Source organism: Oncorhynchus gorbuscha, linkage group LG02 (assembly GCF_021184085.1).
Source record: "Oncorhynchus gorbuscha isolate QuinsamMale2020 ecotype Even-year linkage group LG02, OgorEven_v1.0, whole genome shotgun sequence".
In the NCBI taxonomy this organism is placed as follows: domain Eukaryota; kingdom Metazoa; phylum Chordata; class Actinopteri; order Salmoniformes; family Salmonidae; genus Oncorhynchus; species Oncorhynchus gorbuscha.
The window spans coordinates 89,615,347-89,639,850 of NC_060174.1; the positions used below are offsets into that span (position 1 = coordinate 89,615,347).

At 44.9% G+C, this 24,504-nt stretch overlaps 1 protein-coding gene across 2 annotated transcripts in view; it reads right to left on the bottom strand.

Annotated features, from left to right (window-relative positions):
- LOC124012510 (delta-like protein B) overlaps window positions 1-24,504 on the bottom strand; it is a 27,195-nt gene continuing 2,691 nt past the window's right edge. Inside the window, exons 1-7 of one of the 2 annotated variants that reach the window (XM_046326205.1) lie at window positions 5,880-6,150; window positions 5,535-5,774; window positions 5,367-5,424; window positions 4,999-5,256; window positions 3,517-3,878; window positions 3,023-3,239; window positions 1-1,758 (exon numbers count right to left, since the gene is read on the bottom strand). In XM_046326205.1, coding sequence (XP_046182161.1) covers window positions 1,037-1,758; window positions 3,023-3,239; window positions 3,517-3,878; window positions 4,999-5,256; window positions 5,367-5,424; window positions 5,535-5,774; window positions 5,880-5,930 — 1,908 coding nt within the window. In that variant the 5' untranslated portion in view covers window positions 5,931-6,150 and the 3' untranslated portion in view covers window positions 1-1,036. Of the gene's footprint in view, window positions 1,759-3,022; window positions 3,240-3,516; window positions 3,879-4,998; window positions 5,257-5,366; window positions 5,425-5,534; window positions 5,775-5,879; window positions 6,151-24,504 lie in introns of those variants that run through there. The other variant, XM_046326216.1, reaches the window with a different exon arrangement.

Below are 24,504 nucleotides of genomic sequence, written 5' to 3' on the forward strand. Positions count from 1 at the left end.
TATAATCTTTATTCAACACATTACAAACACAACAACAAAACATTTTTTTGAGAGCAAATGCCAGACTAAACACAAACTTTGGCATGAACATAAAATTACACTGGCTGTTCTTCAGAAACATAAATACTTATGTCAAGATCTGTGTATCAAAGTTACATGTTCATTGATTTCAGGTCATAAATCAATTTTGTGTTTCTTCCTGGAGTATTCATGGGCTATTTAGAATACACAGCAACACACAAAGATGCAGAACATCCATTACAGGTTGTTCATTTAGGATCACATAAATATATCTCTGGATTTGTGGCAAAAAATGTGAAGATTTGACAAACATTTTACAAAATAAATAAATAACAAATAAAATGATGGTATACCGACTGATGTATGTATGTTAGAAGAAATGACAAAAATATGTTTTATCTTTTGGAATTGCTCAAATAAGAGTTCTGGTGAAATGTGCAAACAAACAAAAACACAGTGAAGTCAATCCAGAAAATATATCCTCGCCTTGAAGGTCATTGATAAGTTATTATTGTGCGCTGGTGTTCCAAAAACATACAGGTCAGAGAATTAGGTCTTCCTGTATTTGGTTTAAATGGTTCCTCAAGTCATTTGGTGAATATGACTGTGTTGCAGCAAGGGCAATGATAGAGAGGTCAGTGTCCAACGTAAGTGGTCATGTGGTATTGGCAGTCATCTCTTTGGGTTATTTGACGTGGAAGACCTTTCTCTGAGGAGATTTCCTAAAGTTCTCGAACTTCAAGAGGTCACTTACTGTTGTTCTTCATGACGAGAGGTTGTTTCCAACATGTTTTTTTCTTTGTTTGTTTAAATTTGCAACGTAAAAATGATGACAGGAATCCAACCATTCGTAGCATTTGTCCTTTTCTTCATTCACTTATCATTTCATAAAAAGAGAAAAAAGAAGTGCTGACGATCCCCTGTTCTTCCTCCCCATTTCTGTCCCGCCCTCCCTTCCCAGGTGCGTGGCTGTCCTGTATCCTCTTTCTGTCCTTCTTGAGTCCAGACCAGTGGCTCATCTTAGCCCAGCCCCACTCTCCCCCCTCCAGAGGTAGTCCTGTCCAGGGGAGAGAGAACGGTGCTCACCCCCAAGTCCCCGGCCTGTCCTGTCGTCTGGGGGGCTCAGCGATACAAGCGATGCCAAGCTGAGGCGCGGGTCGCTATTGCTGATCTTGAACAGACCACTGGGCCCCAGGAAAGCCTCTCTCTCACTAGGGAAATGGTTGATCACGGTCTCCAGGTCGTTAAACACTGCTGTGTCACTCAGTTGCTTCCTAGTACGCAGCCGGTGCCGCCGCAGCACCACGATGCCCGCCGCTAGGCCCAGGGCAAGCAACGCCAGGATGCAAGAGGCAGTGAGGGTGGCGGAAGAAGGCTTATTTGTCATTTGGGAAGCGGGCTGGAAGCTGAGCTGCAGCGTGAACTCACAGCTAGGTCCCATGAAACCTGTCGGACACTGACACACAGGACCCGTGAAGTGGGTGAAGCAGGTGCCGCCATTCTGGCAGGGCTGGGCGCTGGCACCGCGGCCACAGGCGTCCGAACGCACACTGCAGTTCTTGCCGGCGTAGCCCAACGTGCACGAGCATGTGTAGTCGTCCACGTTGTCCTGGCAGGTGCCAGCATTCTGGCAGGGTACTGAGGCACAGTCATCGATGTTGATCTGGCAGTTGGCACCGGTAAACCCGGAGCGGCAGCGGCATAGCACACTCTGACCCAGGTCTATACACTCACCACCTAAAAGACAACATATGACACGGCTCCACTTAGTACACTGCAGCCTGCCACATTCTGAAGTAGTACAAGATGGGGTACATGGGATATCACACTGTTGCCACTTCTTAAGTCTTGTTTGGGATGCAATGACTAACAAGGAACTTTTGTTGCCATGTCACTAATCATTTGGACAAATCACAATTTCGCAGGTGCTCGCATCTTTCGAATTTCAGTATTACCAGCAGGTGCATACTTTAACCAATAGAGGTCATCAGAACCAAGACAAGCTCATCTCCATCCACTTTCACCTGCTTCCACATTTTTTGGGAGCAGGTGAACTGTTTTAAGTTCCTGGGCCTAACCATCTCGTCCGATCTGACATGGTCAGCCAACACAAATGGCTCTAATTCCTGAGGCGACTGAGGAAGTTTGGCATGAGCACAGGCACTCTAGTCAACTTCTACAGAGTCAGGGTAGAGAGCCTCCTGGCTGGATCCATCACTGTGTGGTATGGTAAAACCAACACACAAGACCACAAAAGGCATCAGAGGGTAGTGTTCAATGCAGAGAAAATCATTGGCACTGCTCTCCCCTCCATCGAGGCCATCTATGCTGACAGATTCCACACTAGAGGCCAAAAGACAGTACGGTACCCCAGCCACGCAGCCAGTGCACTGTTCTCCCAGCTACCATCTATTCTAGGCAGAGATAGAGGAGCATCAAGACATCCACTACCAGGTTCAAAAATAGATTTTATCCCGGTGCAATCCGCCTGTTAAAACAAGGAACCTGCCTGCTGTTTTTATCCTACTTTTGGCACTTGAGCACATATGACTGAACTGTTTATGATCTTACCACGTTTAAAAAAAAATGTGTGACGTTTTGTTTTATGTAAACAAAGTCAGATCCGCTGCGTTGATAGGCAGGTCAGTCTCACCTTCTGTGTTCTGCTGTAGAATTGAATAGAGCGCACTCAACGCTGCTTTGAATCCTTTGTTTGTGGTCAAGAGAACATTGTCGTAATCAAAACCCAACCTTCAAGTGAGTCATGACGAACTCACTTACAAAACTCTGTTTTAGACAAGACTGACTTCATGAACAAAATTATACTATTTACACTTTGTAGTCAATTTTGACACTGGAATAAATGTTTCTGAATAACATCGATGCCACTGGCTTTTTTTTTCAAATAATCTGTTTATTGCCTTCAGTTGCACTTTAATACTTGCAAATGTAAAAAAAAAAGTTTAACTACTTGAACTTGATATACTACAGTCAGACTCACCATTCAGACATGGGCTGTTGCTGCAGCGGTCTAGTTTCTTCTCGCAGTTGGAGCCGGTGTATGTGGGAGGGCAACGGCAGGTATAGCCCCCCGTTGGCGTCTCCATGCAGGTGCCCCCGTTGAAGCAAGGCCCGTCGGCACACGTCATGGCAATGATCTCACAGTTCTTCCCATAGAAGCCCTGGGGGCAGGTGCACGAGTAGTCGTTCTCCAGGTCCTAAAGAGAGAGAGTATTGTCATTAGAGTATTTTTGAGTACTGTCGAGAGTATGGTTGTTAGAGACACCTAGACTGGGCTTTGGCTGATCATGTTTCTGACATTGTCTTATTTGAACATATTTATTACTAGAATGTATTTGTTACACTGTATTAGTGTCAAGGATACATTTCCATTTTACCCTCAAATGGACAATTAAGTTAAAAAATTAAACATGGCTTTCCAAGTTAATTAAAATAAAACAACCCCTATTTCCTGCAAGCAGAAATATTACTCACATTGCAGCTGCCGCCATTCTTGCAGGGGTTGCTGTCACACTCGTTGGTCTCCAGCTCACAGTTGGTGCCGCTGTAGCCCGGGCGGCAGGTACAGGTGTAGCTGCCCTGGCCTGTGTTGGTGCAGGTGGCATCGTTGGCACATGGCCGGTGGTTGGTGCAGTAGTTGAGGTCTTGGTCACAGAAGAGGCCGCCCCAACCCTCCTTGCAGTCACACTGCCATGGCTGACCGCAGGTGCCATGGAGGCAGCCTGGGTAACGCACACACTCATTGCATGAGGGCCCCTGCCAGCCCATCCTGCACTTGCAGTCCCCAGGGGCCTCGCAGTAGCCGTGCCTCTCGCTGCAATCCGCCGAGCAGATGGCTGGAGGGAGGAGGGGAGAGATGGGAGGGTGATTACAATGAATGGGCAGATTGGGCACCCCTCCCTGCGCTTTATATCACAGAACATGCACATACTCAGACACCCAACACCGTCTCACCCCCCTCCCCAGCCCCGTCTCAGACTTCAACTGTTTAAGTATTAAACCAAGCAGCTGGTGAGCACACAACCGCAGGAACAGAAGCCAGTTCTTTCTTTTCTCCCTCTGCCTCACGCACACCCGCAACACACAGACACACAGCATCTCCAACATGTGTCCCTGGCAGTCACGGTTCTTTCTCCCTTTGTTACAGGGGAACAAAAGGCAGATTGAACTCCACATGCATTCAAACTCCACAAGCAATCAGCAGTTAAAACAATAACAAAGCTACTCCCTGCCACTGTTTCACCAAAATGGAGCACTCTCAAATCCATAGACTAAGCTATAAAAGCAAGGACTGACCATCCATTTTTTTTAGGCTATACAGTGTTTGTTTACATTTACTTTGTTTGCAAACATTGGAGTAAAACAAAGGGGATATTTTGGTTTCTGATGGGATACGACAGTTGATCTAAGCTCATGGGGCATTTATAAGTTATATTCTTCAAGAATCAATAGGTACAAAATGGATGTAGTTACTGCAGTTTGCCCCTTTAAGACTCCTGCAATTATGCCTGTCTAAAATAGTAGAACGGCTGGTTAAAGGATTCAAGTGAAATCCTTTAGGGAGACCTAATCTTCATTTAGAAATAACTTCCAACAAACATTTTCATAAAACAAGGTTGAGTTAAAGTGTTGCACATGCTTCATTGTTGGTGTGATTGTGTAGACCTATGTGTAATAATTATTGTGATTAGGCCTGTCGGTAATAATTATTGTCACCAATCATTCAGGCCTAAATGCTGCCTATATGCTGTCCCTGTGAAACCTTTAAAAAGTATTAATTGTGTTTCACCAATGAGAATGCCAACTATAACATTAGCCTCATTGATCAATTCATAATTGCGTGCACTGTGCAGTCCATCCGCAATAGGCCTATACAATGCAGTCCGTCCAAACTGGTTGACAGCATCTGAGTCTGGACAGCAACGTAGTCATTGACGTTAACTCGATTGTACTTACGATCAGAACAGTAGTTGCCCTTCCAGCCCTCCAGACAGTGTTTGTTCCCCTCCTCGTCACAGGTGTAGTGGCCCAAAGTGTCGTCGCGGGGTCTGCAGTACTCCGCGCAGCTATCGCCAAAGTAGTACTCGTCACAGAATACGTGGTAGGAGTAGCGCAGCTCGCTCTGCTCTCCGAAGTGGACGTCTTGAGACCAGTCCTCGCCGATGGCCAGTCTTCTTCTGGTTGCCAAGCGGCTGACAAGGTTGTTTTGGTTGTCTGAAATATACAATAACGTGTGTATTTTAGTAGCCTATTGACATACCGAATGTTTGAATTTAGGTAGGCTGTTAAAGAAAGGCTATATGTCTACTGCAACAACACCGTACCTGTGTATTCTGTAGGGGTTTCTGCGTTCCATGCTTCAATTATTAGTGAAAATGTTCCCTGGAATATAGGTAAATCCTGGGTTAAAGTTTACGCAATAATGATATACAGTAACATCATTTATATTTGCATGTCTAACATTTCATATTTATGTATAAACGGTTATTTACCGGCCACTTGAAATGGAACGGTATTCTAATTGGAGCGCTGCTGGAAATCGAGGTCTGATCTGCGCGGATGACGTTGGTATGTCCGGTTCCAAACGTGCATGGTGGCTCCGCATGGATAACGTCCTCCGAGTGTTTTAGACAAATTCGGAAAAATATGTGGCAGTCTCTATGCCTTCTGCATATGCGGTGGGCAGTGTTGAACGAATGGACTTTCAGCTCGAACACTCCAGAGGACGATACCTGCCAAGAGAAGAACGAATTGGACATTAGAAATCAATCATATTTAAGCTGTGTGTAAAAAAAGGCAATATTGAGTGGTTCCTTATTGTTACGTGTCGTACTTACCACTTGCATTACAACCAAAGCCAAGACACATCTAAAGGGTAGTGAGGCCATTTATGTCAGTTGTTTGGTTGGTAGCTATACAACAATCCGCAGGTGTATGCATTCGTTGTGTCCAATAGAAGTGACACGCGCTTATTCCCAAAAAATCAAATAGCTAAAGCTGTAGAAAAATATCCTTGCAGTCACACCATAAAATAAGTGTGAAAAGGCATCAAAAGTTATCGCTTTTCCCTGGTCGTGGTCTTCACTTGTTTTGGTTCTGGTGCTGAATTAGATTGATTTGGGTTTTATACCCCTGATGCGCCCCCTTCGCGCGTTAGGAGGCGGGACAGGGAAAGACCCAAGGGACAACCAGTAGATGTGGGATGCGTGTGTATTTGGTGCTGATTAAATTTGAAGGCACAAGACCTATACTTCGACCATAATCATATTTTAAATTGTGATTGGATCAAGATTAATTTTATACAGTAATACGAATAGCCAAATGTCAACTAATTTGGAGTTGTGGGCTAGCTAGCCTATGGAAATAGAATGACACCTGCATCTAAAACGGCATGTTTAGACCTGCATATTTAATTATTCAACTTCTATCAGACATAAAAAAATACAAAATTGGAAACATGTAAAGAGAAAGTTGTTAATGTAAGAACTTTAGCCTACCGGTATTAAATAAATGGTTTATTAATTGATAGACAGTATCATCTGACGGACTAGGCTACATTTGTGGTTATAGGTGGTTATAACCTATTATTTGATATATATACTTAGGCTTATAATTTATATTCCAAATAACTTTTTCACAAAACGTTGGCATAATAATTCATTGCCCTTATTGTTTTTTTGGTAGGCTAAATATCGATCTGAAGGCTGTATGGAAGGGCTGTATGGAAGAATTGCATGGTCTGCCCTTTCTTCAGTCCCAAAATAATTGCTCAGACGCGTGCTAGCCGACAAAAGCAGACAGGTTACGGATAAGACCTTTCATTGTGCGCCTCGGGGATATTCGGGGGTCTATTGTTAACTGGTTGAATTGGGGAGGGCACTCGCACTAGAGTTTTGGATATCATGGCAGTTGCCTTTGTGTGAACTTCATGCGAACAGCTGTATGGTAATCAATGGCACATGGTCTACGGTGCGGTGTCCCCACACACTATTGTTTTCTCGAACCATCCTTCCCAACTGCGCACTACTTTCTTAATGCATATTGATTTAGGGGGTACCAACGGTGGTATTTCCAGCATCTGTCGTGCATGGGCCTTTTGCCAGTATAGCCTATAGGCCTACATCATTATTTCATAAACTGTATTAGGGGGATTAATGATTAAAATGCATACCACAGGCTATCAATACTGATCATCTGCCCAATAGCGTCTATTAACATTGGACATTTGCAAAATATTGAGTGGCAGTAGCAGGTTGAATCAATGTAATTTCAACAAAACAATTAAATGTGATGCCGTTCAATCAACGTGGAAAACTGAGTTATTAAAAAGTCATTTCGTATTTTTGTCATGCAACTTTTAACCTAAATCCAATGACAGGGTGACATTTTTGGTTGATTTCACGTTGTTTGACAACTCAACCAAATAAAACAAAAACTGACGTCTGTGCCCAGTGGGCTAGTTTAGCTATACGTTACTTTAGACCATGCACCTCAATAACCTTAATATTGAAACAGTTACTATGGGATGTTGGACTATATAGTCAATTTAACTATTAGCCTACTATATAATCTCCTACCAATAATATGTGTAGCCGAGTGCGTTTTATACAGAGAATAGACTCATTTGTTCTTAGAAATTGCGCAGAGATGTTGAAGTAACCAGTTTATTGAGAACAAACCCTTTCAAGCAGAGTCATAAAAATGGCTTCACTCTAAAGTGTGTGATTTAGAGGGGGAAGGGCCACTGCTGTTCGCTCGTACCTTCATATTCTAACGAGCGAGGGGCGCGTGGCGTCAATGAACCGCACATTATCCCTGGCACACTTCTATGCTACAACACTAATTCACGTCAACCCGTGAAGTTGGGCACAGATCAGTCAACAGATGTAGCATACTGAAAGGAGTCCTCAACGGCATAGAAATATAAAGAAATGTTCATCAGAAATAAATATTAAAAGCTTAAAAATGTCCTTAGTCGCTCAGTTGTTGCAAGTGCCATGCTCTACCGCCAGGATAATGGGTTCGATTCCCGGGCAGTAAATTGTATGCATGCATGACTAAGTCACTTTGCATAAAAGTGTCTCCTAATGGTATACACTGAGTGTACAAAACATTAGGATGACCCTGGGTTAAATGCGGAAGACATTTCAGTTACATTTACATTTACATTTAAGTCATTTAGCAGACGCTCTTATCCAGAGCGACTTACAAATTGGTGCATTCACCTTATGACATCCAGTGGAACAGCCACTTTACAATAGTGAATCTAAATATTTTAAGGGGGGGAAGGGGGGTGAGAAGGATTACTTTATCCTATCCTAAGTATTCCTTAATGAGGTGGGGTTTCAGGTGTCTCCGGAAGGTGGTGATTGACTCCGCTGTCCTGGCGTCGTGAGGGAGTTTGTTCCACCATTGGGGAGCCAGAGCAGCGAACAGTTTTGACTGGGCTGAGCGGGAACTGTACGTCCTCAGTGGTAGGGAGACGAGCAGGCCAGAGGTGGATGAACGCAGTGCCCTTATTTGGGTGTAGGGCCTGATCAGAGCCTGGAGGTACTGAGGTGCCGTTCCCCTCACAGCTCCGTAGGCAAGCACTATGGTCTTGTAGCGGATGCGAGCTTCAACTGGAAGCCAGTGGAGAGAGCGGAGGAGCGGGGTGACGTGAGAGAACTTGGGAAGGTTGAACACTAGACGGGCTGTTTTGGCGTTCTGGATGAGTTGTAGGGGTTTAATGGCACAGGCAGGGAGCCCAGCCAACAGCGAGTTGCAATAATCCAGACGGGAGATGAAAAGTGCCTGGATTAGGACCTGCGCCGCTTCCTGTGTGAGGCAGGGTCGTAATCTGCGGATGTTGTAGAGCATGAACCTACAGGAACGGGCCACCGCCTTGATGTTAGTTGAGAACGACAGGGTGTTGTCCAGGATCACGCCAAGGTTCTTAGCGCTCTGGGAGGAGGACACAATGGAGTTGTCAACCGTGATGGCGAGATCATGGAACGGGCAGTCCTTCCCCGGGAGGAAGAGCAGCTCCGTCTTGCCGAAGTTCAGCTTGAGGTGGTGATCAGTCATCCACACTGATATGTCTGCCAGACATGCAGAGATGCGATTCGCCACCTGGTCATCAGAAGGGGGAAAGGAGAAGATTAATTGTGTGTCGTCTGCATAGCAATGATAGGAGAGACCATGTGAGGTTATGACAGAGCCAAGTGACTTGGTGTATAGCGAGAATAGGAGAGGGCCTAGAACAGAGCCCTGGGGGACACCAGTGGTGAGAGCGCGTGGTGAGGAGACAGATTCTCGCCACGCCACCTGGTAGGAGCGACCTGTCAGGTAGGACGCAATCCAAGCGTGGGCCGCGCCAGAGATGCCCAACTCGGAGAGAGTGGAGAGGAGGATCTGATGGTTCACAGTATCGAAGGCAGCAGATAGGTCTAGAAGGATGAGCGCAGAGGAGAGAGAGTTAGCTTTAGCGGTGCGGAGCGCCTCCGTGATACAGAGAAGAGCAGTCTCAGTTGAATGACTAGTCTTGAAACCTGACTGATTTGGATCAAGAAGGTCATTCTGAGAGATAGCGGGAGAGCTGACCAAGGACGGCACGTTCAAGAGTTTTGGAGAGAAAAGAAAGAAGGGATACTGGTCTGTAGTTGTTAACATCGGAGGGATCGAGTGTAGGTTTTTTCAGAAGGGGTGCAACTCTCGCTCTTGAAGACGGAAGGGACGTAGCCAGCGGTCAGGGATAAGTTGATGAGCGAGGTGAGGTAAGGGAGAAGGTCTCCGGAAATGGTCTGGAGAAGAGAGGAGGGGATAGGGTCGAGCGGGCAGGTTGTTGGGCGGCCGGCCGTCACAAGACGCGAGATTTCATCTGGAGAGAGAGGGGAGAAAGAGGTCAGAGCACAGGGTAGGGCAGTGTGAGCAGAACCAGCAGTGTCGTTTGACTTAGCAAACGAGGATCGGATGTCGTCGACCTTCTTTTCAAAATGGTTGACGAAGTCATCTGCAGAGAGGGAGGAGGGGGGAGGGGGAGGAGGATTCAGGAGGGAGGAGAAGGTGGCAAAGAGCTTCCTAGGGTTAGAGGCAGATGCTTGAAATTTAGAGTGGTAGAAAGTGGTTTTAGCAGCAGAGACAGAGGAGGAAAATGTAGAGAGGAGGGAGCAAAGGATGCCAGGTCCGCAGGGAGGTGAGTTTTCCTCCATTTCCGCTCAGCTGCCCGGAGCCCTGTTCTGTGAGCTCGCAATGAGTCCTTCGAGCCACGGAGCGGGAGGGGAGGACCGAGCCGGCCTGGAAGATAGGGGACATAGAGAGTCAAAGGATGCAGAAAGGGAGGAGAGGAGGGTTGAGGAGGCAGAATCAGGAGATAGGTTGGAGAAGGTTTGAGCAGAGGGAAGAGATGATAGGATGGAAGAGGAGAGAGTAGCGGGGGGAGAGAGAGCGAAGGTTGGGACGGCGCGATACCATCCGAGTAGGGGCAGTGTGGGAAGTGTTGGATGAGAGCGAGAGGGAAAAGGATACAAGGTAGTGGTCGGAGACTTGGAGGGGAGTTGCAATGAGGTTAGTGGAAGAACAGCATCTAGTAAAGATGAGGTCGAGCGTATTGCCTGCCTTGTGAGTAGGGGGAAGGTGAGAGGGTGAGGTCAAAAGAGGAGAGGAGTGGAAAGAAGGAGGCAGAGAGGAATGAGTCAAAGGTAGACGTGGGGAGGTTAAAGTCACCCAGAACTGTGAGAGGTGAGCCGTCCTCAGGAAAGGAGCTTATCAATGCATCAAGCTCATTGAAACTCTCCGAGGGGACCTGGAGGGCGATAAATGATAAGGATGTTAAGCTTGAAAGGGCTGGTAACTGTGACAGCATGAAATTCAAAGGAGGCGATAGACAGATGGGTAAGGGGAGAAAGAGAGAATGACCACTTGGGAGAGATAAGGATCCCGATGCCACCACCCCGCTGACCAGAAGCTCTCGGGTGTGCGAGAACACGTGGGCGGACGAAGAGAGAGCAGTAGGAGTAGCAGTGTTATCTGTGGTGATCCATGTTTCTGTCAGTGCCAAGAAGTCGAGGGACTGGAGGGAGGCATAGGCTGAGATGAACTCTGCCTTGTTGGACGCAGATCGGCAGTTCCAGAGGCTACCGGAGACCTGAACTCCACGTGGGTCGTGCGCGCTGGGACCACCAGATTATACGTTACTTTAGCCGCCACGCGGTGTGGAGCGTTTGTATGGCCTGTGCAGAGAGGAGAGAACGGGGATAGACAGACACATAGTTGACAGGCTACAGAAGAGGCTACGCTAATGCAAGGAGATTGGAATGACAAGTGGACTACACGTCTCGAATGTTCAGAAAGTTAAGCTTACGTAGCAAGAATCTTATTGACTAAAATGATACAGTACTGCTGAAGTAGGCTAGCTGGCAGTGGCTGCGTTGTTGACTTTGTAGGCTAGCTGGCAGTGGCTGCGTTGTTGACACTACACTAATCAAGTCGTTCGTTGAGTGTAATAGTTTCTACAGTGCTGCTATTCGGGGCTAGCTGGCTAGCTAGCAGTGTTGATTACGTTACGTTGCGTTAAAAGAACGACAATAGCTGGCTAGCTAACCTAGAAAATCGCTCTAGACTACACAATTATCTTTGATACACAGACGGCTATGTAGCTAGCTATGTAGCTAGCTACGATCAAACAAATCAAACCGTTGTGCTGTAAAGAAATGAAATGAAAAATGTGATACTACCTGTGGAGCGAAGCGGAATGCGACCGGGTTGTTGAGTGCGGAAGTTCTATTCAGTAGACGTTGGCTAGCTGTTGGCTAGCTAGCAGAGTCTCCTACGTTAAGGACGACAAATAGCTGGCTAGCTAACCTCGGTAAATTAAGATAATCACTCTAAGACTACACGCTCTAAACTACACAATTATCTTGGATACGAAGACAGCAAAGACAACTATGTAGCTAGCTAACACTACACTAATCAAGTCGTTCAGTTGAGTGTAATAGTTTCTACAGTGCTGCTATTCGGTAGACGGTGGACGTTTGCTAGCTGGCTAGCTGCTGGGCAGATAGCAGTGTAGACTACGTTAGGACGACGAAATACGAAGTTGCAATAGAAGTGCTGACTGTTTCACTTTGTTGTCCTCTTTCTTTTCCTTTTTCTTCTGTCCTTCTTTTATCCTTATTTTGTCTTCCTTTCTTCTGTTAACTAGATATTTTTTGTTGTTATTCTTTGTAAGCTAGCTAGCTTCTTACAGGAGAGTCCCTAGCAACTGCTTAGCAACAAGTAAACAATTCTGCTAGCAATTCAACTAGCTAAGATAACTGTACAATTTTATGAAAAATAGTTCATTTTTCAAAAGCCCGTCTTTTTTGGTTTGTTCCTGGTTTGTTGAAGTTGAAGGTGTTCAGTTGTACAACTGACTAGGTACCCTCCTTTCAAATCAATCAAATCAAAATGTATTAATCACATAGACATGGTTAGCAGATGTTATTGTGAGTGTAGTGAAAAGCTTATGCTTCTAGATCTGACGGTGCAGCAGTATCTAATAGGTAATATCTAACAACTCCACAACAAAACTTAATACACACAATCTAGTAAAGGAATGGGATAAGAATATATAAAATATATGGATGAGCAGTGACAGAGCGGCTCAGATGCAATAGATAGTGTAGGATAAAGTATATACATGAGATACGTAATGTGAGATATGTGCACATTCTTGAAGTGGCATTATTAAAGTGACTAGTGTTCCATTTATTAAAGTGGCCAATGATATCAAGTCTGTAGATAGGCAGCCGCCTCTCTGTGCTAGTGATGGCTGTTCATGCAATCTGATGACCTTGAGATAGAAGCTGTTTTTCAATCTCTCTGTCCCAGCTTTGATGCACCTGTACTGACCTCGCCTTTTGGATGGAAGCGGGGTGAACAGATAGAGGCTTGGGTGGTTATTGTCCTTGATGATCTTTTTTTGCCTTCCTGTGACATCGAGTGTTGTAGATGTCCTGGATGGCAGAGGTAGTTCGCCCCCGGTGATGCGTTGTGCAGACCACCCTCTGGGTTGTGCAGACCACACCTGACACCAGCCCCTCCTGCAGCAAAGCACCCCCACAACATGATTCTGCCACCCCGGTGCTTCATGGTTGGGATGGTAATTCTTCGGCTTGCAAGCCTCCCCCTTTTCCCTCCAAACATAACGATGGCAATTATGGCCAAACAGTTTTACTTTTGTTTCATCAGACCAGAGAATATTTCTCAGAAAATTACGATCTTTGTCCCCATGTGCAGTTGCAAACCGTAGTCTGGCTTTTTTATGGCAGTTTTGGAGCAGTGGCTTCATCCTTGCTGAGCAGCCTATCAGGTTATGTCGATATAGGACTTGTTTTACTGTGGATATAGATACTTTTGTACCTGTTTCCTCCAGTGTCTTCACAGGGTCCTTTGCTGTTGTTCTGGGATTGATTTGCACTTTTCACACCAAAATACGTTAATCTCTAGGAGACAGAATGCGTCTCCTTCCTGAGTAGTATGACGGCTGCGTGGTCCCATGGTGTTTATACTTACGTACTATTGTTTGTACAGATGAACGTGGTACCTTCAGGTGTTTGGAAATTGCTCCCAATGATGAACCAGACTTGTGGAGGTCTACAATTGTTTTTCTGAAGTCTTGGCTGATTTCTTTTGACTTTCCCAGTGATGTCAAGCAAAGAGGCACTGAGTTTGAAGGTAGGCCTTGAAATACAGGTACACCTCCAATTGACTCAAATGATGTCAATTAGCCTGTCAAGAAGCTTCTCAAGCAATGACATAATTTTCTGGAATTTTCCAAGCTGTTTAAAGGCACAGTCAACTTAGTGTATGTAAACTTCTGACACACTGGAATTGTGATACAGTGAATTATAAGTGAAAAAATCTGTCTGTAAACAATTGTTGGAAAAAATACTTGTGTCATGCACAAAGTAGATGTCCTAACCAACTTGCCAAAACTATAGTTTGTGAACAAGAAATTTGTGGAGTGGTTGAAAAACTAGTTTTAATGACTCCAACCTAAGTGTATGTAAACTTCCAACTTCAACTGTACATACCCCAACCAGAAGCCATGGATTACAGGCAACATCCGCTAAAGGGTAGAGCTGCCACTTTCAAGGAGCAGGACTCTAACCCGGAAGCTTATAAGAAACCCCGCTATGCCCTCCGATGAACCATCAAAGAGGCAAAGCATCAATACAGGGCTAAGATCTAATTGTAATACACCAGCACCAACGCTCGTCGGATGTGGCAGGGCTTGCAAACTATTACTGACTACTAAGGGCAGCTCTTGGCTGTGCTTCCCTTAGTAGTCAGTAATAGTTAAGAACAAAATCTTATTTTCAATGATGGCCTAGGAACAGTGAGTTAACTGCCTTGTTAAGGGGCAGAAGATTATTACCTTCAGCATTAACCAGGTCAACATTCACAAGGTCGCATGGTCAGACGGATTACCAGGACGTATACTCAGAGCATGCGCTGATCAACTGGCAAGTGTCTTCACTAACAATTTTCAACCTTTCCTTATCGGAGTGTAATACCAACATGTTTCAAGCAGACCACCATAGTCCCTGTGCCCAAGAAGACTAAGGTATCCTGCCTAAATGACTACCGACCCATAACACTCACATCTGTAGCCATGAAAGTCTTTGAAAGGCTGCTCATGGCTCACATCAACACAATTATCCCAGAAACCGTAGACCCAGTCCAATTTGCATACTGCCCCAACAGATCCACAGATGATGCAATCTCTATTGCACCCCACACTGCCCTTTCACACCTGAAAAAAAGGACTACCTATGTGAGAATGCTATTCATTGAGTACAGCTCAAGCTCAACACCATAGTGTCCTCAAAGCTCATCACTAAGTGAAGGACCCTGGGACTAAACGCCTCTCTCTGCAACTGGATCCTGGACTTTCTGACGGGCTACCCCCCAGGTGGTAAGGGTAGGTAACAACACATCCTCCACGCTGATCCTCAACACGAGGGCCCCTCAGGGGTGCGTGCTCAATTCTCTCCTGTACTCCCGGTTCACTCCTGACTGCACGACCAGGCACGACTCCAACACCATCATTAAGTTTGCCGATGACACAACAGTGGTAGGCCTGGTCCCCGACAACAACGAGACAGCCTATTTGAAGGAGGTCACAGACCTGACCGTGTGGTGCAAGAACAACAACCTCTCCCTCAAAGTGATTAAGACAAAAGGAGATAATTGTGAACTACAGGAAAAGGAGGACCGAGCACACCCCCATTCTTGGCATCCACATAACCAACAAACTATCATGGTCCAAGCACACCAAGATAGTCGTGAAGAGGGCACGACAAAACCTATTCCTAACCTAGACTGAAAAGATTTGGCATGGGTCCTCAAATCCTCAAAAGGTTGTACAGCTGCACCATCGAGAGCATCCTGATGGGTTGCATCACTGCCTGGTATGGCACCGACTCAGCCTCCGACCGCAAGGCACTACAGAGGGTAGTTGCATACGGCCCAGTAAATCACTGGGGCCAAGTTTCCTGCCATCCAGGATCTCTATACCAGGCGGTGTCAGAGGAAGGCCCTAAATTGTCAAAAAGACTCCAGCCACCCTAGTCATAGACTGTTCTCTCTGCTACCGCACAGCAAACAGTACCCGGAGCGCCAAGTCTTGGTCCAAGTGGCTTCTACCCCCAAGCCATAAGACTCCTGAACATCTAATGAAATGGCTACCCAGACTATTTGTATTGCCCCCCCCTCTTTTACACTGCTGATACTCTCTTATCTATGTATAGTCACTTTAATACCTTTACCTTAATGTACATATTACCTCGACTAACCGGTGCCCTCGCACATTGACTCTATACCGGTATCCCCTGTATATAGCCTCGCAATTTTTATTTTGCTGCTGCTCTTGAATTATTTCTTACTTTTATTTATTTATTTGATTTTTTAGGCATTTTCTCAAAACTGCATTGTTGGTTAAGGGCTTGTAAGTAAGCATTTCACTCTAAGGTCTACCTGTTGTATTCGACGCATGTGACAAATAAAATTTGATTTGATTTACACAAACTGTAGTGTATTTAACAATGACATCAATAAGGGATCATAGCTTTCACCTGGTTTAACCTGGTCAGTCTATGACATGGAAGGAGCAGGTGTTGCTAATGTTTTGTACAGTAAGTGTATGTAAAATCTTATGGTTATTTAATAAAGATTAGCTGCCAATGCCTTCAAACATAGCAACTACCTCCTAAAAAAGCCCCAAAACTAGTGCTGGATATTAACCAGATAAGATTAGCCTACTTTGATCTATGCTATAGATATCTGAACATCATTGATACTGAACATTGCCAATCAGGTGCATCCCTTCATGGCAGTAGTATATCCATCTGCAAATTGATTTCTTCAGCAGGATAATGCCCAATGCCACAAGGATAGGATTGTCCAGGAATGGATACACTTACATGACAGTAAATTCAACTTACTGCAGTGGCCTGCCCAGTCACCAGAGCTCAAGCCAACTGAACATCTGTGGGATGAGATGGAACAAGCTATTCGTAGAGATAGTAGTAGAGATCCACTACCAGCCAACTTGACATAACTGGGGGAAGCATTATAGTCAACATGGGCCAGCATCTCTGTGGAACGCTTTTAACACCTTGCAGGGTCCATTCCCCAATGAATTGAAGCTGTTCTGAGGGCAAACAAAGGAAGGTGTTCCTGGTGTTTTGTAGTTCAAGGAATACAAGTTAGGCTTCCAGTTGTGTCTTTAACTCCAGCTTTTAATACATTACCATAACCATTTCTATATTGTTTTCCTGGTTATCATTTCTCTGGTTATTACATAGTCCTATTGTCTTCACATACAGTAATGATGGTTCTATTTCACTCTCTCATACCCTGTTTTATAGCTACATTTTCATCATATACAGTAGTAGTAGGTCAAAGATTCTTATTTCAATATCACACTGTTCCCCAGTAAGTTAGCATACCTGTTGTCTTTATATGCGGACCAATGCTGTGCATATCTATAGGTATATCTGAGAGGTCTTTGTGTCAAGGAGCAGATGGACTGTGTGCCTGGTCTCGCTCCCTCTCTGGTGCTGTTTCATTTGTATCCCCTCGAGGGGTGTGACACAAGCCTGCCATGGGGCATGGGAACCTGGGAAGAGGATTCACAGAGTTACTCCTGCCCTCCCATCAAAAGGACAAGCATCTGCCTGGTTCACAATACAGCTGCCCAGAGACCCTTTCCCTAAAGGGAGAGCGGGAGAGTTGGGGGAGAATCAGGCCAAGTTCCCCAGACCCTCAGGGGAAAAGCCAGGCTGTTCTGGCCACTACTCCTACCTCCCTACCCCCAGACTGCAGTCTGACTGTGGGACGGGACAAAAGGAGGGGTGGGGGTTGTGCTGGAGCATGTGGCTGGGTGTGGTAAGTTGTGCTCATTGATATGCTGCTCATGTGCAAGCATGTGGGTTAAGTGTATGTAGGGTAAGTATGTGTGTGTCTATGTGATGTTATAGCTATTTTTCATGTGTGTGTAAGGACATGTCTTATGATACTGTAATACAAGGTCCGTTGCGGGCCACAAACTCTTATTGCTTGGCCCAAAGACGAACACCCCAACCACAATCCCAATAAGAATATCTCAATTGTCAGATATTGTAAGGCATGTATCAATAAGGGTAATTTGTGTGTTTGAGGCATGGATGTGCAAGTCTCTAGTCTTTTCATTTTGCATCTGCCATGTCCAAGAAAACAATGGCTAAATACATTGATATCCCTCCCTGTCTTTAAACTATTTTTATCCTAAACTATCCGTTTCCAAAAAGTCTAAACTTCCACAGACAAATCACTTCCTGTATATAATTGTTATCATAAACAAATGCGGTGAAATACATAACATTAAATGGTTTATCAGCTTGAGGAACAGAAATCAATTTTACAATGTGACTCACAATCCTCTTTGTTTCATGTGGTAGAATGATGATAATTTAATACAGGATAAGACTATAGCGAGATCTGCCAGTCTTCACTTCTACCTCTCCTCCTATCCCTCGCTCCCCATATCCCTCCCTCTATCCTGCTTTCCCTCGCTCCTCATATCCCTCTCTCCCCATTTCCCTCCCTCACTCTCCATATTCCTCTCTCTCCCCCCATATCCCTCCCTTGCTCCCCATATCCCTGCCTCGATCCTCCAGTCCCTCGCTCCCCCTATCCCTACCTCTATCCTCCTATCTCTCGCTCCCCATATCCCTGCCTCTGTCCTCCTGTCCCTCGCTCCTCATATTTCTCCCTCTCTCCTCATATCCATCCCTCTCCTCCTGCCCCTCATATCCCTCTCTCTCTCCTGTTCCTCACTCCCCATATCCCTCACTCTCCTCCTGGAGCTACTCTGGCAGATGGGAGATGAAAGGCGGGGCAGGAGGGACGAGGGAACAGGAACAGGTGGGGGTGAAATGAGAAGAAAGAAAAGGGCAGAGGTCAACAGGGGCTAAAAGAAACGGGGGAGGGTACATGCGGAGGAGGAGAAATCAATCGGTCAATTTTAGTTTGCTTTTGGCCTCTCTAAATCCACAACTCTTCACCAGATGTCAGTTAACTCTATAGCCCAGTGGCGACCTTCTTTTGAGAGGTCAACTGGAAATCTACGAGCACACACACACACACAACGTTGTCTTGGAATGGTAAAGTTAATGAAACATATCTTAGGTTCAGTTTGCAATGGTCCTCACCAATGTTTTTTGATTCTTCCTGTGACTATAAAGGTTGTACATTTGTTATGCCAGTGCAGACATTACCTCCTGCTGCATGTTTGACTTGGCTGAATAGGGACATCATTTAATCCCTTCATTGAATGAGGCCGGGCCCCATAATGCTATCAGCAAAACCAGAGTAGTGCATTTTTTTCAGGGAAATTGGAAGGAATTTAACATTTAGTATCATTTCTTGGCAGGAAGAAAGCCTCCATTTGGAACCCATAACATGTTCAAAGTAAATAAGTATTGAAAATATTTTCTCAATCCAGATTAGGAGAACAAGTCATGAATCTCTGTCTCACTACTCTGATCGGAGATGTAAAAAGGCTAGAATATCGATGCCAGTGTTGACAAGCCGTATTTCATCCGTGTATTGCTTTATAAACATGCCATCCAGGGACAGACATGTTTACACTCTGGCTAGAGTTATCTTACTAAAATTAAAGGAGAAGGGATCCAACAACAGTGATGAATACAGCTGCACATTGAGGCCCCTGTCAGCCCCCCATTAGACTCTCCCTCCCCTCAGCTATTAGGAATAGAAACCCCCACCACCACATCCTCCAGACCGCACCATCCATGCTATACTACTCCTCCCTCCCCCCCATAAGCCAGCCCCGGCTGCTGTTTACTAGCCCACTGAGACAGACAAGAGCTGTAAAACAAGGCAAGGCTGTGTTAACTGCCGCTGTGTAATAGTTAAGACTAATTGACTGACTTGAAGTTGATAATTAACTTAAGGAACAAATTACAAAAAACGATTTCCAGGAATTTAGCATGAGGCCTGGTTGTTCGCCACAAAGGCAAACTGTGAGCTAGAGTTAGATATAACAGTGAACCTGTTTTTGTAGGTTGCTTTTAATTGGGGCCAATGTGTGTTAAAATGCTTGTGTAGAGGCTGCAACATTCAGCCGCTAATTTACGTAGCTACTTTGCTGCCCTCTAGTGTGCAGACGATGTTATGTCATCTTCACCTCTGCCTTGACAGGCAGTATATGGCATGGGCCACAAAATCACATGCAACCTATAAACAAACAATGTATCTACTGCTTAAATACAAATCTTATAACACATTCTAGAGGTCAACCGATTAAATCGGAATGGCAGATTAATTAGGGCAGATTTCAAGTTTTAATAACAAATCGTAAATCGGTATTCTTTTTTTACACCTTTATTTAATCTTTATTTAACTAGGCAAGTCAGTTAAGAACACATTCTTATTTTCAATGCCTGCCTAGGAACGGTGGGTTAACTGCCTCGTTCAGGGGCAGAACGACAGATTGTTACCTTGTCAGCTCGGGGGATTCAATCTTGCAACCTTACAGTTAACTAGTCCAATGCTCTAACCACCTGCCTCCATTGCACTCCACGGGGAGACTGCTCCAATGTGTACCTAACCATGAACATCAATGCCTTTCTTAAAATCAATACACAGAAGTATATATTTTTAAACTTGCATATTTTGCTAAAAGAAATCCAGGTTAGCAGGCAATATTAACCAGGTGAAATTGTGTCATTTCTCTTGCATTCATTGCACGCAGAATCAGTGTATATGGAACAGTTTGGACCGCGTAATTTGCCAGAATTTTACGTAATTATGACATAACATTGAAGGTTGTGCAATGTAACACAAATATTTAGACTAATGGATGCCACCCCTTAGATAAAATACTGAACGGTTCCTATTTCACTGAAAGAATAAACGTCTTGTTTTTGAGATGATAGTTTCCGGATTCGACCATATTAATGACCCAAGGCTCGTATTTCTGTGTGTTATTATGTTATAACTAAGTCTATTATTTGATAGAGCAGTCTGACTGAGTGGTGGTAGGCACCAGCAGGCTCGTAAACATTCATTCAAACAGCACTTTTGCGTTTTGCCAGCAGCTCTTTGTTGTGCGTCAAGCATTGCACTGTTTATGAGTTCAAGCCTATCAACTCCCGATATTAGGCTTGTGTAACCGATGTGAAATGGCTAACTAGTCAGCGGGGTGCACGCTAATAGCGTTTCAATCGTCACTCACTCTGAGACTTGGCGTGGTTGTTCCCCTTGCTCTGCATGGGTTACGCTGCTTCGAGGGTGGCTGTTGTCGATGTGTCCCTGGTTCGAGCCCAGGGAGGAGTGAGGAGAGGGATGGAAACTATACTGTTACACTGGCAATACTAAAGTGTCTATAACAACATCCAATTGTCAAAGGTTAATGAAATACAAATGGTATAGAGAGAAATAGTCCTATAATTCCTATAATAACTACAACCTAAAACTTCTTACCTGGGAACATTGAAGACTCATGTTAAAAGGAACCATCAGCTTTCATATGTTCCCATGTTCTGAGCGAGGAACTTAAACGTTAGCTTTCTTACATGGCACATATTGCACTTTTACTTTCTTCGCCAACACTGTATTTTTTAATTATTTAAACCAAATTGAACATGTTTCATTATTTATTTTAGGCTAAATAGATTTTATTGAAGTATTATATTAAGTTAAAATAAGTGTTGATTCAGTATTGTTGTAATTGTCATTATTACAAATACATTTGATTTTTTAATCGTCCGATTAAATCGGTATCGGCTTTTTTGGTCTTCCAATAATCGGTATCGGCGTTGAAAAATCATATTCGGTCGACCTCTAACACATTCACAACGTAGAATAAGAGGTTAACTTTCTGGGTGATTTAAATAATCGACCGGCATTCATCAGACTGCCCACTCAAGATAAAGCTTCAAACTGTAACTAGTGCCTGCAACCTGGTTCCGGTTATCAATCAACCTACCAGGGTAGTTACAAACAGTACAGGAATGAAATCATCAACATGTATTGATCATATCTTTACTAATGCTGCAGAGATTTGTTTGAAAGCAGTATCCAAATCCATCGGATGTTGTTGATATAAAGAATATTTGTTGGTCCGTAGTGTGTAAAGAGGAGCAAACAGACGCTGCACTTGACACATTTATGAAATTGCTTATTCCAGTTACTAATAAGCATGCACACATTAAGAAAATTACTTAAAAAACTTAAATCCCCATGGATTTATGAAGAATTTAAAAAATGTATGGTTGAGAGGGATGAGGCAAAAGGAATGGCAAATAAGTCTTGCTGCACAACCGATTGGCAAACATACTGCAAATTGAGAAATCATGTGACTAAACTGAATAAAAACAAGAAAATACACTATGAAACAAAGACAAATGACAAAGAATGATAGTAAAATGCTTGAGCACCTTAAATGAAATTTTGGGAAAAAAGGCAAACTCATTGAATCATCACAGAACCAACTGATATTGCAAACTACTTTAATGATTTTTTCATTGGCAAGATTAGCAAACTGAGCCATGCCATTCCAGCAACAAATGCTGAATTTTTTTCCAAACCAGCTGCAACACTGGGGAGGGGGAGGATTGTGGGGGTAGACCCAGGGTGCAGGGCACCCCGGAGCCAAACACTATTCCTGCATCCTGGGAGGATGTGATGGAGGAAGAGGGGGGGATGTTGGAATTACGGATGGTGTTCTCACCGGTAGATATGGAGCAGGGGAGCATCGGGTGAGTCTCCTGTTTATGTTTTTTTTCTGTCTGGGTTTAGAATGAGTGTATTACATGTTTTTATTTTTTTCATGGAGTCTAATTGTACTTTTGTTAGTTTAAATGTAAGGGGTTTAAGGGATTTTGTTAAGAGGAGGGCGGTTTTTAGTTATTTGGAGGGTGTGGGGTTTGATTTTTGTTTTTTACAGGAGGTTCACCTGAGGGATGGAGGGGATGTTATTAGATTTAAGAGGGAGTGGGACAAGGGGGAGTCGGTTTGGGGTGTTGGGGGGGTGCACTCATCGGGGGTAGGGATTTTGTGTGGGCACAGGGAGGTAAAAGTGGAGGATTCTTTTGTGGTAATGCAGGGGAGGGTTATAGGGGTGGATGTCACGATAAGGGATTGTAAATTTAGATTAGTGGTGGTGTATGGGCCACAGGTGGTGGCAGACAGGAGGGAGATGGTGGACTGTCTGACGCCCCTGTGTGTCACAAATAGGAAATTAGTGATAGGAGGAGATTTTAATACAGACTTAGGAAGAGGGGGGATAGCAGTGCGGGCGCCATTGCCAGGCTAATGGCTTGCCATGGTCTGGTAGATGGTGGTCTGCACACTACTCCGAAAATGGACGGTCCTACATGGCGCAACTCCAGGGGGGTTGAGCGGAGGCTCGACTATATTTTTGTACCCAGGTCTTTGGGTAAGTTGTCTGGGAGGCTGTTGCCTGTTTTCTTTTCGGATCACGACGGGGTGCTCCTGCAGGTGGGGTCGCCAGTCTGCCTCTTTGGTAGGGGGTACTGGATGCTAGATCGGGATGTGCTGGAGGAGCAGGCTTTTGTTGACGGGTTTTATGGTTTCTTTTGGAGGCTTGAGGGCCTCCGGTCCATGTGCGAGGGGGTGTTAGAGTGGTGGGAATTAGTTAAGGTGAGGATTAGGGCTTTTATAATAGGGTATTGCAAGAGGGAAAAAAGGGAGGAGAGGAGGGAGGTGGATCGTATCCAGAGGTTAATTGAACTCGAATACGAGGCAGGCAACCTCGGCGGGTCGTTTGACTGGGAGAGATCCGCAACCCTAAAGGCGCAGCTCAGGGAGTTGCAGGAGCGGAAGGCTCGAGCTTTCCTTGAGCGTGCGCATAGTGGCTTTCTAGAACATAATGAGACTTGTTCTACCATGTTCTTTAAGTTGGTTAGGGCAAGACAGAGTAGGAAGGTAATGCATGGTGTTAGGGAAGAAAATGGTAGTATAGTTAGAGAACCAGAGGATATGGTCAGGGTGACAACTGATCATTTCCAAGGTTTATTTAAGGAAAGGGAAATAGATGTAGAGCAGGTAAATGTGTTTTTAGAACACTTGTCCAGGCGGTTGCCAGAGGACATTAGAGAAGTGATGGAGGCCCAGATCTCACTAGAAGAGGTTGAGAGCGCTCTTAGGAGGATGGGAAAAGGGAAAGTGCCTGGGATAGATGGGCTGCCGGCTGAGTTTTATCTCAAGTTTTGGGGTATACTTGGACCAGTGATCCTCGAAGTCTTGAAGGCCATCCTTGAGACGGGGGTCCCGGGGGGGATCAATGGCTGTTGGTGTGCTGTCACTTTTATATAAGAAGGGGGAAGTAACAGACCTTGGCAACTGGCGGCCGTTGACCATGCTGTGTGTAGATTACAAGCTACTTGCAAAGGTTTTAGCAGACCGGTTGTAATCCCTCTCACCCCACCCCCTAAGTTTTTAGATGCACAGCCCTTCCCTACATCGTTCATGAGGATCAGATGTGCGGGGTAGAGGGCCGCTCTATTAGATGGAACCTACAGTTAATCAGGGACTCCATCGCTTGGGTTGAAGATAGAGGTCTGCCTTTAATGGTAGCAGCGCTAGATCAGGCGAAAGCCTTCGATCGCGTGAATAGATCCTTTTTATTCAGAGTGTTAAGTCGATTAGGATTTGGGGAGAAGTTTATAGGATGGATTCGTACTTTATATGTCGGAGCGGGGTGCCGAGTTAGTGTAAAGGGTTGAAGTTGAAGTTGCCCGAGTAGGTTTAGATCACAGGCACCTGTACGAGGAGGTCAGAAAGGCATGGAGTCCGGCGCCTGTAGTGGGCATCTCGGGAAGTGGTCTGGGAGGGAGTGCAGGCGCGGGGTCTGGATAACAGGCTCAAGGACCTGAATTGGTTGAGCCTTCATAAGTGTTTGCCGGTACG